General features: G+C 43.8%; 1 protein-coding gene across 1 annotated transcript; it reads left to right on the top strand.

Annotated features, from left to right (window-relative positions):
- Positions 1 to 10689: 10689 nt before the first annotated feature.
- On the top strand, positions 10690 to 13989 carry EEF1A1 (eukaryotic translation elongation factor 1 alpha 1). The gene is made up of 7 exons (XM_056856949.1): positions 10690 to 10886; positions 11387 to 11566; positions 11677 to 11973; positions 12231 to 12381; positions 12611 to 12867; positions 12967 to 13201; positions 13590 to 13989. The coding sequence occupies exons 1-7, from the start codon at positions 10743 to 10745 to the stop codon at positions 13712 to 13714; spliced, it is 1389 nt and encodes a 462-aa protein (XP_056712927.1). The 5' UTR covers positions 10690 to 10742; the 3' UTR covers positions 13715 to 13989.
- Positions 13990 to 14292: the final 303 nt, after the last annotated feature.

The following is a 14292-nucleotide window of genomic DNA, read 5'->3' as shown; positions in this document are numbered from 1 at the left end:
CCACCACACACCCCTGGGTTTTCTAATGTGACTGCTGTGTCAAGTAGAACTCCTAAGCTGCAAACCTAGCTTTTCAAAGGGAGTGTAACCCCATCCAAGGTCTCAGATCCCAGGTCTGCCTTTCTACTAACCTCTGTCTTGTCAGGAATGCTCCATGCATTAGCCCAGATCAAAAATCCTCCCAAACTGTGCACCTGCTCTTTATGTGGCAGTGCAATCTCATCCAGATCAGGCAAACTCCACAGACCTCTTTTCAGGGCATCCATGATCTCTCACGATTTGGCTGAAAAAGAACAGTTCAGCTGGTTGTCATCTACATATTAATGATACCTCAGTCCAAATCTCTTGGCAATGTCTTACAGTGGTTTCATGATAAATGGCATGGGGGACAAGCTTGAACCCTTCAGGACCCACATTTCAGATGTGAAGGGATTAGTGGTCATTCCCCAGTATCTCCTTCTGAAACTGATCTACCACGTAGGACTGGAATCATCAGAGCTTAGTTCCTGTGATGTTCATCTCAGACATCCAGCACAGAAGGTTACCCTTGTAGGGAGGACTCCCCCATAGCAACTTATTCACATCTTCAGGCAACAACAACTGAAATGCATTTAAAAAGGGTGTTGATGCTGTGACATCATAGATGATGACAACACCTTTGCTCTAAATTTTTGATTATTTCATCATATCTGAATGAAATAAACTGATTCCACCACATGTAGAAGGAGGAGAAGCATGCAGAAGGACCATGCCCAAGGCGATTCTGATGCTTGTGAATTGGCTGCTAAGAAAGCCTGTAATGTTGGGCATGTGAAAAGGCCCAGTATTATGTTCTGAGACTCATCTTCTAGAACTACAGAGTCCAAGTTATCATGGACGCAAGCAATTGTATCTGCTCCACAAGCCACAATAATATTGTTCATCTTTGTGCCACTTCTGGGATGGATCCAGAATTTCTGTTCCACTGGTGGATTATGGGCTTTCCCATTAGTGGAAGGCCTTTTACACATGGATTGTTTTTACTGGATATGCTGCTCTCTCAACGCACAGTATTTACAGTCACATTCTCAAATCACTCTGTACAGGGGCTTTCCCCCCTCCACCCAAATAAATTCCCAGAGTACTTGGGATTACTTGGAGTAAATTTCTGCATGTGGCCAGTGAAAATAAAGAGCATCAGAACCAATGGGAGTGGTCACTAATGTTGTCATTATTACACAGCTTGCCATCCCCCCTTTTTTATCATGCATGCACTCTAGTGATAGATCGAACGCATGCACTCTAGCAATAGATCACTAGCAAAAAAAGGCACATCGGCGCGTGGGGCCCAAATGCCGGCGCAGCGCCTTCCTGGCCTCCTAAGGGCTTTCGCCCTCGAGGCTCAGGAATGTGCTGTAAACCACTTCCCTGATCAAACACACCCCATCTGCTTTTAACCCCATTAGGGAGCCAACATGGTGTAGTGGTTAGGGGTGGCGGACTCTAATCTGGAGAACTGGGTTCGATTCCCCACTTTTCCACATGAAGCCTGCTGGGTGACCTTGGGCCAGTCTAGTTCTGTCAGAACTCTCTCAGCCCACGTGGAGGCAGGCAATGGCAAACCACCTCTGAACGTCTGTTGCCTTGAAAACCCTACAGGGTTGCCATAATTTGGCTGTGTCTTGATGGTACTTTCCTCCATAGTGTTGCCAGGCCCCTCTTCACAACCGGCGGGAGGTTTTGGGGGTGGAGCCTAAGGACGGTGGGGTTTGGGGAGGGGAGGGACTTCAATGCCATAGAGTCCAATTGACAAAGTGGCCATTTTCTCCAGGTGAAAGGATCTCTATTGGCTGGAGATCAGTTGTAATAGGAGGAGATTGCCAGCTAGTACCTGGAGGTTGGCAACCCTATTCCTCCACCACCTGGGGAAAAGAGCCAGAGATTATTCATGCCTTTTTCCTTGCCAGGCTGAAAGCAAAAACAGCCAGTTTTGATGAGGTAAACAACTAAAGGAGGGAAAGGTAAGACTGCCAACTGGCCCAGATAAAAATATCATGTCCCTTTAATACAGATTTAATGTGTAGAAATGAGTACATGAATGGCATGGCATGGAGGTAAATAATACCAGCTAGTAAATATCTCATCAAGTCTTTATTTAAAGGACAGGACAGTTTTCTCTCTTTGCATTTGGCATTCCTAGTCCTATGTGTGTGGCAAATGCCTGTGTGGGAAAGGCAGGAAGCCCCTTTTATAGCTCCCACACAGCTGTCTGTTATAGGATGGGCAATTTACTGCTCTAACCACTCTGGTTCCATGTTGTTTTTAATTTTATTTAACAATATCAGGATCAGGGCAATCCCAATCACCTTAATTAAAAGCCACAACAATTTAAAAAATATGGCTGCCATGCTTTCACTCCAGTTCAGTTAAATAGGATTAACTTAAATAGATCACGAAGGGTAGCCGTATCAGTCTGCCTGTAGCAGTAGAAAAGAGCAAGAGTCCAGTAGCACCTTAAAGACTTAACTAAATTTTGTTAGTCTTTAAGGTGCTTCTGGACTCTTGCTCTTTTCTACTGCTATGATTAATCGAATTAAAATAAAAGCATGTTAAATGTTAGTGTTTTCACCGGCTTCTTACATGTTTCAAAAATACCACACATACCATATAAAAACAGAAACTATATAAAAATATACAAAGGCTATTTGAGAAGCAGCTTAATTTGCTTTTAGATCAGATTATTAGTCAAAACATTATAAATCCAAAGAAATTTATTTGGAAATATTAGTCCCAATCCTTACATGTTTCCTTAGAAGTAAAAAGGTAAAGGTCCCCTGTGCAAGCACTGGGTCATTCCTGACCCATGGGGTGACGTCACATCCCAACGTTTACTAGGCAGACTTTGTTTGCGGGGTGGTTTGCCAGTGCCTTCCCCAGGCATCTTCCCTTTACCCCCAGCAAGCTGGGTACTCATTTTATCGACCTCAGAAGGATGGAAGGCTGAGTCAACCTTGAGCTGGCTACCTGAAACCAACTTCCGTTGGGATCAAACTCAGGTTGTGAGCAGTACTGGACTGCAGTACTGCAGCTTACCACTCTGCTAAATTCAATGGGACTTGTGTGTGTAAAGTGCTGTCAAGTTGCAGCTGACTTACAGCAACCCTGTAGGGTTTTCAGGACAAGAGACGTTCAGAGGTAGTTTGCCATTGCCCACCTCTGCATAGCGACCTTGGACTTCCTTGGTGGTCCTCCATCCAATACTCACTAAAGCAGACCCTGCTTAGCTTCTAAGATCTGACTAGTCTGAGCCACCAAGGTCAGGGCTCAATACTCCCAGGTAAATATGCATAGGATTTAGAAAGGTGTAACTCTGCTTAGGGTTGCAATGTGGAAGAAAAATATGGCTAGGTATAGATATCTATTAAATGGCATTGCCCAACTTGCTAGGACAAAAATGTTCTGTTCATATAATACAACTATAGTGTGTGGAAATGGTCAGCTGAAGCTTTTCATTGAGTGACTCTTAATAACATCACCTGGTAAATAACCCCCCCTGAGCCTTTATTAAAAGGACAGGACTTTTTCCTCTAAGGAGCTGGCACCTTTGTCCATTATGGAGTTAATTTTAAAACCTTCCAATATAAATTTTATTTATTTATTTAGACTTGTATCTCTCCCTCAACCCCCAGCCTACGGTTGTGTGTGTGTGTGTTTGTGTGTGTAAGGGAAAACCAATACTTTCCTAACTTCTATTTGGAAAGAAAAATATCATGTTCTCATAATAATATCATTCAACATTAACGTTATGTATTGGTGAGAAGATTCATTGGCCAAAAATATAATTCTTAGTTTGTTGTTAAAGTGGTATGGAAAAAAAATCTATATCACGTACTATTTTGACATATTTAGTAAAGATTGAATCTTGTCTAGTGATTTGCTTTTTCAGCTATTTGTGTCAGTTTATCTCATGAGCGATGTGGAAGCTGGCAAATACCGGTAGTCTGATTCATACTGAAAGCAAGCACATTCATGGTAATATTTAAACCAGCTACCAAAGATTTGTTCGACATTGTTCTGTTTGTTTTAGGCCTTTTTACCCGCAGATGGATTTAAGTAGAATCTTCAGAATTCCCATAACCTTTGCAGTCAGTCTGTATAGCTGGGAGATGTGTTTCAATCAATATTATTCTGCTGCACTAACATATATAAACATACTAAATTGTCTTATATTGACATCTGGTCCATCTAATTCTTGGTAGAGGTTTTCCAGGATTTTCCCCAGCTTCTGCTACCTGAAATCCTTTCAAGTGAAAAGGCTAGGAGTATCCATGCTGCTGCAACATACAGATGGAGAACTAACCATATTTCCTCCTCTTATTAGATACCAACATGGTTTAAAATGGCTTCAGGGGAAACTATGTCCTGTCTGTACTTAATAGGTCAGACAAAGAGGAAAGGACAAAACCCCTTTCTTAATGCCATGTAATGAATGGTTTATTCTGGGGGTGGGGAAAGTGTTTATTTCAAGTTTATCTGGGTATAAGGATGCTAGCCTCAAGGTAGGACCTGGGGATCCCCCGGAATTTCAACTCATCTCCAGATTACAGAGATCAGTTCCCCTGCAGAACATGGATGCTTTGGAGGGTGAACTCCATGATATTGTACCCTGTTGAGGTCCCTGACCTCCCCAGGCTCCATCCCCAAATCTCCAGGAGTTTCCTAAACCGGATCGGGCAAACCTACCCCCTCCCCCATCTCCCATTGGTGGACCTGGCAATCCTATCTGGTTACTTTGTTCTCGCTAATCTACCTGTACTTATGAATAAAGTAAAACAGTTCCTAAAGTATTCAGTTTTTATTCTGGATCCACAATTTGTTGACAAATTGGGAAAATGTGATTTAGATCCTGTTACTGTTAGGTGGATCTGTAATTGGTTGACAGATCGCACCCAACGAGTGCATGTTAATCCACTTGGAGAGGAGTGACTAGTGGAGTGCCTCAGGGATCTGTCCTGGGCTCTGTGTTGTTCAATATCTTTATAAATGATTTGGATGAAGGAATAGAGGGGATGCTTCTTAAATTTGCAGATTATACTAAATTGGGAGGGGTAGCAAATATGGTAGAAGACAGAGCCAGGATACAGGATGATCTTGACAGGCTGGAGAATTGGGCTAAAACTAATAAAATGCATTTCAACAGAAATAAATGTAAAGTTCTGCATTTAGGCAGGAAAAATCAAAGGCATAGTTATAGGATGGGGGAGACTTGTCTTAGCAGTAGTGTGTGTGAAAAGGATCTTGGAGTCTTAGTAGACCAAACACAACATGAGTCAGCAGTGTGATGCGGTAGCTAAAAAGGCAAATGCGATCTTGGGCTGTATCAACAGAAATATAGTGTCCAGATCACGTGAAGTGATGGTATCACTTTGCTCTGGTTAGACCTCACCTAGAGTATTATGTTCAGTTTGGAGCACCACAATTTAAGAAGGATGTAGACAAGCTAGAATGTATCTAGAGGAGGGCAACAAAGATGGTGAGGGGTCTGGAGACCAAGTCCTATGAGGAAAGGTTGAAGGAGCTGGGTATGTTTAGCCTGAAGAGGAGAAGACTGAGAGGGGATATGATAACCATGTTCAAGTTCTTGGAGGGCTGTCATATAGAGGATGGTGCCGAGTTGTTTTCTGTTACCCCAGAGGTTGGACCAGAACCAATGGATTGAAATTAAATCAAAAGAGTTTCCGTCTAGACATTAGGAAAATTTTTCTAACAGTTAGAGCAGTTCCTCAGTGGAACAGACTTCCTCTGGAGCTGGTAAGTGCTCCTTCTCTAGAGGTTTTTAAGCAGGAGCTAGATGGCCATCTGTGAGCAATGCTGATTCTATGATCTTAGGCAGATCATGAGAGGGAGGGCACCTTGGCCATCTTCTGGGCATGGAGTAGGGGGAGGTAGTTGTGAATTTCCTGTATTGTGCAGGGGATTGGACTAGATGACCCTGGTGGTCCCTTCCAACTCTATGATTCTAATTTAAAAGTACCTTCTGTTTTCACTTTGTTTTTTTAAAAAACTATTTCATATTTAGGACATTTAAAAAAAATCCATATATAATAAAAGTAGGATTATAAGAAATGATAAAAATGAATGCTGTCCAAAGTAAGCTAGAGAAGGAACTACAATGCCCGAAAAGACTTGTGGATAGAGGTGGACTGGGACCAACATGCTAATACAGAGAAAGTTAGTACCAAATCTTATTGCAACCAACAGGACTTAAGCATTTGTTTGTTTCACTGGGCAATGTCATTCTCTGGATTGTGTGTTAACACTGTGAAGGCTGCTGACTCTGCACTGGAACTCACCACCATCAAAACTGTGATAAATAGATAACCAAGATCAAATAAAGGCTAACTTAAACCAATTAATTAAATATATATTAACTAAGCATTGGGCAGCCCATTCCTGAGGGTGGGGGATTGATCTGCCTCACGTGTAACTTTTAGCAAACAATGGACTGTTTTTGCCAAGTAGAAAAAATATTTTTGAGCAAGTTAAACATGATTGTTTAAAGAGCACTTTGAATTCCCTCTGGCTGTGTTGAAATTCCCACTGCAGTCTTAAGAAGCCCCTGCAGCTCCAAAGGAGTCCTCAATAGTGTAATGTATGAACAAGGAATTATGAATTTTGTCAGCTGTAGGCGTATGTGGATAGTGTGTATATCTTTCACTAAATATCTTGAATGATTAGCCTTCCTCTGAGAAGTATAAAGAAGGTCACATTTAAAATAAACAAAATAATGAAATGTGTTTGAGCAGTTTAGGTTAATGTGACTTGCAGTATGTTCCTAAGTATATTTGTGTGTGTGTAAAGTACCTTCAAGTCGCAGCCGACTTATGGCGACCCCTTTTTGGGGTTTTCATGGCAAGAGACTAACAGAGGTGGTTTGCCTGTGGCTTCCTCTGCACAGCAACCCTGGTATTCCTTGGTGATTCCCCATCCAAATACTAACCAGGGCTGACCTTGCTTAGCTTCTAGCCTGGGCCATCCAGGTCAGGGCACACACACATTAGTGTTACTAAAAAAATGATTATTTAACAGTTGCTGTCCCTACTTATATATTTACTTGGAAGCAAATCCAACTGAGATCAGTAGGCTTTGGACTGTAGCCTTTACCTTGTAGAATATTTATGATTTTTTAAATATGGTTTCCTTAGGGGGTAATTTGCTGACTGTTTTGTTTGTACAGTCCCATTAATTTATCATGCATCAGGGAAGCGGGTAATTGAATTATCGTAATACTACAAAATCATTCTACCAATGCAAGCTCTACCTAGAAGCTGAAATCATAAACTGAGGCCATCGTATTATAATACCACAAGACTCACTGGAAAAGATAATACCAGGAGAAGTAGAAGGCAACAGGAAAAGAAGAAGACCCGACATATGATGGATTGACTCACGGAACAGAATAGAATCATAGAGTTGGAAGGGACCACCAGGGTCATCTAGTCCAACCCCCTAATGCAGGAAATTCACAGCTACCTCCCCCCACCCCCAGTGACCCCTACTCCATGCCCAGAAGATGGCCAAGATGCCCTCCCTCTCATGATCTGCCCAAGGTCATAGAATCAGCATTGCTGACAGATGGACATCTAGCCTCTGCTTAAAAACCTCCAGGGAAGGAGCCCTTCCACCTTCCAAGGAAGTCTGTTCCAGTGAGGAACCGCTTTAACTGTTAGAAAATTATTCCTAATGTCTAGACGGAAACTCTTTTGACTTAATTTCAACCAGTTGGTTCTGGTCCGACCTTCTGGGACAACAGAAAACAACTCAATAAATAAAGCCACAGCCTTTAGTTTGTAAGACCTGAGCAAGGCTGTTAACAATAGGATGTTTCAAAGGCCATTAATTCATAGAGCTGCCATAAGTCGGAAGCAACATGATGGCACTTAACACACACCACGCAGAGCTTCTGTATCTTTCCCCCTCCCTTTCCTAATAAATCTGAAGCTATTTAAATGATTGGAAAATGAATTTGTTTTGAATGTAAGAGGATTTAAAATTTCCTTGCACCCCAAAAGTGGAAGGTTTTTAAACTTTAACTTTTTGCCACTATATTTGCTCTCAGAGGTATCTCACTGCTCTGACTTGCATGTTATCATCTCCCTTTCATACGCTGCTAGGGTTGCCAACCTCCAGGTACTAGCTGGAGATCTCCTGCTATTACAACTGATCTCCAGCCGAGAGATAACAGTTCACCTGGGGAAATGGCTGTTTTGGCAACTGGACTCCATGTATGACTTGAAGTCCCTCCCCACCCCAAACTCCACCCTCCTCAGGCTCCACCCCCAAAATCTCCAGGTATTTCCCAACCCAGAGCTGAGGGTAAAAGTATCATTTTGTAATGCCACCTGGTTAAGTGCTTAACTTCTTCAGAAATAAATGAAATGTGTTAGTTTTAATTAACCCAATCCCCACGTATTTCTAGGAAACTAGCACTACAGATTGTAGTTGGATCAGAACTTCTGCTTATAAATTGCGTATAATATTTATCAGATCATTTTATTGGCATCATTAATGAAAGAAATGTGAACAGGGGGTTACGGTGAGAGTACAATGCGAAAGAGTGCTTTTTATTTCAAAGCTTTTACTTTACTCCTTTGTATTGTTTTCAGATTTTAAAACGTACATTGAAATAATTCCAAATGTCTTAAGTCTGAACGTCAGTTTGTAGCTGTCACAGCTGCAGGGAGAGAACGACAATGTGCATGTTTAAAGGCAAAGTGAAACCTTTTTTTAATAAAACTTTTTTTCTGGTAAATAGTCTGCTTTCTAAGTAGGGAGAGGGCTGTTGGTGCTGGGTGAAGAGGAATGGAAATTTTTTCATGGCGTGGTGATGAAATGTATGAATGGATGGAAAGCGCAGGGTGAACGTGGCTTCGGGGGGGGGTGCTTTAAAGAAAGAGTATGCGTGGTATAGCGCAGTGGTGGATTGGGGTATGATGCAAAGCAAGGAAAGAAAGAAACGGGAGGATATGACGCCCTTTATTTGCTAAGCCGGCTTTAACTGCGATCCCAGCTGTTATGCACGCCCTTTTCTTTTCCGACAGAACAGACGGCCTAAAGCTAATTTTGTGGCAGAAATAAAGGGAATTAGGAGAGGGCGGTTAGGAACAGCCGTACAGTGCACGGAGGAGTAAAAAATGAAAAAGGCCTCCCTCTCCTGCCCAGCCGCCCTACAGTGGGGGAGGGGCAGGAGCCACCCGAAGCCTGGTCCGTCCAGCTTAACCCGTCTCTATGCATGGCAGACAGTAGGGGCTGTCTTCAAATTCTCCACACTCGCCAGGCGCGGAGGGATTTGGGTGGAGGGGAAGGAAACGACGTTTCTGTAAAGGGGAGGTTATTGCTCACTCTGCCCCCCCCTCCGGTTAGGGCTCCTCCGAGGGAGGGAGGGCGAGCCGGGAGCCGCGAACGGAACGCTGGGAGCGCTGACGTATCGCGAGGCCTCCGCCCTCCCGGCTCCAGCTATATAAAGAAGGCTGCTCGCCGCCTCGGTCTTTTTCGCTACGGGTTTGCCGCTGCTTCAGAGGTAGGGGGCGCGCGGAGGCAGGCCGGGCCGAGGAAGAGGGTGGGGGTGAGGAAGGGCCGCGTCGGTCTTGAAGGGGGGGAGGGAGGAAGAGCGGGGGCGCTTCGCTCTCGATGGCGGCGCGGAAAGGCGCGGGGACGGCGGCCTTTCGGGAGGGGCCGGGGAGTTGTCAGGGGCGCGCGCGCGCATTCCCGTGCGTGAAACACGTTCCGAGTTGCATCGTTGTCTCCTCTTCTCCCCCCCCCCCGGGGAGAATGGCGGCTGGTGTGCTTATTAAGTGAGGCGCGGGGGGGGGGAGTTTTCCCGACTTTTACGCTCCTCACGGCCCTAAACGCTATTGCGTCCCGGGCGGCCCTTGTCGCGTGAGGCGTTGGTTCGGGCCAAGACACGAGGTAGTCGCGGCGGTGGGAGGATGAGGCGGCCGGTGTGGTGTCAGCCGCGCGCTTCCCCCCACACACACAAAAAAAACTCGTTCTCGGACTCCCATCCGGGGTTGATACTTTCCCTCCTCTCCTGCCCCGTTGTTGTTGTTTTTTTTAAAGTTGTTTCCAGCAGTTTTCCTGGTCCTCCCCTCCCCCCGCTCGCTTTCGCGCTGTTAAAAAAATGGCCGCTGTGGCCGCCGCCGTCACAAAATGGAGGACGCGGGCGGGGCGCGCGCAGGCCAACGAGCGGCGCTCCCTCACACCCTCCTCCCACTGGCGGCGGCGCGTGCTCACTCCCTCGCGCTCCCGCCTGACTTCCGACACAAAGGATCCCGCCGCCGCCGCCCCTCCTCTCTGCCCGTCTCCCAGGGCCTGTGATGGCCGCGTGGCGACGGAGGCGAAAGGAAGCCCCATGAGGGGGGGGGGTTCGCCTTCCTCCCCGACCCGCGCTTCTCTCTTTCCCACAACCGCGCTCCGGCCCTGGAGGTGGGTGGAGCTGCAGCACTCGAGCCAGGCGTGGGCCTAGTTGCGGCCTGGCTGGTTCTGCCCTAAAGCCAGACCAGCGGAGAAAGCCGCCGCGTTGGGGATTTTGAACCAAGAGATTTTTCCCTTAGCGTTTTTTTTTTTTTGCTCGGGTCGACTTTTTCCTCTCAACAGGAAAACCCTTTTCTTTCTTTTGATCGTAATAATAGCTTTCTTTGAACGTTTTCTCCTCCCAAGGTGTTTTATCTGAAGGGAAGAGAACCATCCACTAAATACCTACAATGGGAAAGGAGAAGACCCACATCAACATCGTTGTCATTGGACATGTCGACTCTGGCAAGTCTACCACCACCGGTCATCTGATTTACAAATGTGGTGGCATTGATAAGAGGACCATTGAGAAGTTTGAGAAGGAAGCTGCTGAGGTGGGGTTCTTTCCTTGAAATAAATTGTGGTTAATTTCAATAAATGAATGTTTCTGTTCAGATTACTTGAGGAAGCCATGAGGGCTTTGTTTGTGCTCAACATTACAAAGTCATGAAGTTGTGGTTAAATTTTTTCTTTTTTACACTAGTGCAAGATTATGTCACTATGCTGTATACATTTTGTTCTGAATTACCTAGCTGGGAATCTGTTTAAAGGCTGTTCTTAGTATTACTGCCTTTAATTTTCAGTTTAGACAGACTGACCATGCTGAGCAGTTGTAATGTTAGGAAGTAATAGATTGAGGTGTCACAGGACTGGGCAAGTGATAACAGTGTGGAATCTCTCACCAGATGTGCTAAGTGCCTCTTGACTAAATATAAATTGTATTATATTTCACAGCATAGATGTATGTTATATTTAGAGCCTGTTGGCTGGCTTGCATGCTCATCTGTGTCTATCTTGTACATAGTGCATTAATGCCTTTATTTTTGATGACTAGATGGGCAAGGGCTCCTTCAAGTACGCCTGGGTTTTGGACAAGCTGAAGGCAGAACGTGAACGTGGTATCACTATTGATATTTCACTGTGGAAATTTGAAACCAGCAAATACTATGTCACCATCATTGATGCCCCTGGACACAGAGACTTCATCAAAAACATGATTACTGGTACCTCCCAAGTAAGTAAGCCAAAATTTTAGAACAAGCCTTAGGACCTTTCAGGATACAATATTGTGTTACTGATTTAATTTATAATTCATAAATATTTACTTTAATTGCTCTTTTATAGGCTGACTGTGCTGTCCTGATTGTTGCTGCTGGTGTTGGTGAATTTGAAGCTGGTATCTCTAAGAATGGGCAGACCCGTGAGCATGCCCTTCTGGCCTACACTCTGGGTGTAAAACAACTCATTGTTGGTGTCAACAAAATGGATTCTACTGAGCCACCTTATAGCCAGAAGAGATATGAGGAAATTGTCAAAGAAGTCAGCACATACATAAAGAAAATCGGCTACAACCCAGATACTGTGGCTTTTGTACCAATTTCTGGCTGGAATGGAGATAACATGTTGGAGCCCAGCTCTAATGTAAGTTGTGTTTCATTTGTGTGGATGAGGAAATATGATTTAGTTGGTTTGGTCATGACTGAAAAGTAGGATACTAAAGTAAATCATGATGTTAAATCTCTTGGTCTCTACACAGTAAGGACATGAAGAATGTATATTCCTTAATCATTGAAGCTCTCCTAGTTTTGAGTATCAGATTAAATTTCCAGTGTAGTACAGTGTTTTTGGTACCTGGATAGATCTTGCAGGAAGATACTATGTATTGTGTTTCTTTGTAGATGCCCTGGTTTAAAGGATGGAAAGTGACCCGCAAAGATGGCAATGCTAGTGGTACTACACTGCTGGAAGCTCTGGATTCCATCTTGCCACCAACTCGTCCAACTGACAAACCTCTGCGTCTCCCTCTTCAGGATGTCTACAAAATTGGTGGTATGTATTGTGAGAAGTTTACAATTAAGGACAGGTGTCTGTAAAAATGAGCTTATAAATGTATTTTGGAAGTGGTTTAGCAAAATTTTACACAACGGATGCTAGGAAGGATAACTTGTTTCATGCAGAGGTCTCCCCGTTCCACTGTTAGCTCTTATTGGTGATAGTCTCAGCTCAGTTACTGAAAAACTATTATATTTTGCTATATAAAATTGCTTTGTTATTTCAGGGATTGGTACTGTTCCAGTTGGCCGTGTGGAAACTGGCATTCTAAAACCAGGCATGGTGGTAACATTTGCCCCCGTCAACGTTACAACTGAAGTAAAATCTGTTGAGATGCATCATGAGGCTCTAAGTGAAGCTTTGCCTGGTGACAATGTTGGCTTCAACGTGAAGAACGTATCTGTCAAAGATGTTCGTCGAGGAAACGTTGCTGGTGACAGCAAAAATGATCCCCCAATGGAAGCTGCAGGGTTTACAGCGCAGGTGCTTGGCAGAAATTTTAGATTGTGACATTTTGAACAACTTTTATTAGGGTTTGTAATGGTGCTTAAATAATGGGCTTATTTTTAAACTACTTAATAGGTTATCATCCTGAACCACCCTGGCCAAATTAGTGCTGGCTATGCCCCTGTGCTGGATTGCCATACTGCTCACATTGCCTGCAAGTTTGCTGAGCTGAAGGAGAAGATCGATCGTCGTTCTGGCAAGAAATTGGAAGATGGCCCCAAATTCCTCAAGTCTGGAGATGCTGCCATTGTTGATATGATCCCAGGCAAACCCATGTGTGTCGAGAGTTTCTCTGACTATCCTCCTCTGGGTGAGTATCGCTCTGTGTTCTGTCCTCAGTCTTACCATGGTCCTCCAGATGATTTAAATTTGTTTGGGTATCTGGTTATAGTTCCTGCTGCTTGGGATACTTTTTGGCTAGCAAGCTATTTGCAGTAAATAATTGCTATTTTTTGAGGGTTTTGCAGCTAGTCACAAGTTTCCCTTGCTTGAGCAGCAAACTGCACTAGAGGAGTTTGTTAGCTATAGATGCAGCAAGTAGAACTCTGCTCCATGTTACAGTGTTACTGCAGAGGGGAATGAGATGGGAAGATTGGTTTGAACATTCTGTAATCAATGCTGTATAAAAATTGGGTGGCTGACCGTTTATATATGCAATTGTCTGTTTGAAAACTGACTGTAACTCTTTTTATACTTAGGCCGTTTTGCTGTGCGTGACATGAGACAGACTGTTGCCGTTGGTGTCATCAAGGCAGTGGATAAGAAAGCAGGCGGAGCCGGCAAGGTCACAAAGTCTGCCCAGAAGGCTCAGAAGGCTAAATGAAAATTCTGTACATCTGCCACCTCAGTCTTAATCAGTGGTGGAAACATGGTCTCAGAACTGTTTGTCTCAATTGGCCATTTAAGTTTAATAGTAAAAGACTGGTTAATGATTACAATGCATCGTAAAAGCTTCAGAAGGAAAGGAATGTTTGTGGACCATTTGTTTCGTGGCAGTTTAAGTTATTAGTTTTTAAAATCAGTAACCTTTTTTAAATGGAAACAACTTGACCAAAATCTGTCACAAATTTTGAGACCATTAAAAAAGTTTAATGCAAAGTCTCTGTGTTTTTTGGGGTTAATAGTTACATTTTGGATGCTAGGTAATTAACTTGGACTTCTTACACTTAAACTGAGATGCAAGGTCTCTTCGAATATTTCTTAAGCTATTGCAACACAAGTATTTAGGGTGACCAAAAAACCTTAAAATTTTCTGCCTGTGCCAACATTCAAAACTGAGCTGTGATGCAGAGGTTCAGTCCCATGCAGTGATAGGCGAGCCTATGCCCCTTGAAATAGGACTGCAGCCTTAATAGTTTAAAATTTTATATTTAAGGAAGCAAAGCAAATTGCTTATTACTA

This window comes from Euleptes europaea, chromosome 10 (assembly GCF_029931775.1).
Source record: "Euleptes europaea isolate rEulEur1 chromosome 10, rEulEur1.hap1, whole genome shotgun sequence".
In the NCBI taxonomy this organism is placed as follows: domain Eukaryota; kingdom Metazoa; phylum Chordata; class Lepidosauria; order Squamata; family Sphaerodactylidae; genus Euleptes; species Euleptes europaea.
Note: the sequence above shows the minus strand (reverse complement) of the source record. Positions and strands in the feature narration are given on the sequence as shown.

Bases quoted from the DNA above. Each gene is read 5' to 3' on its own strand.
- EEF1A1 (XM_056856949.1), top strand. From the start codon at position 10,743: ATGGGAAAGGAGAAGACCCACATCAACATCGTTGTCATTGGACATGTC. The intron at 11,567-11,676 runs GTAAGTAAGCCA...GCTCTTTTATAG, and splicing joins TGATTACTGGTACCTCCCAA to GCTGACTGTGCTGTCCTGAT. The intron at 12,382-12,610 runs GTATGTATTGTG...TTGTTATTTCAG, and splicing joins GGATGTCTACAAAATTGGTG to GGATTGGTACTGTTCCAGTT.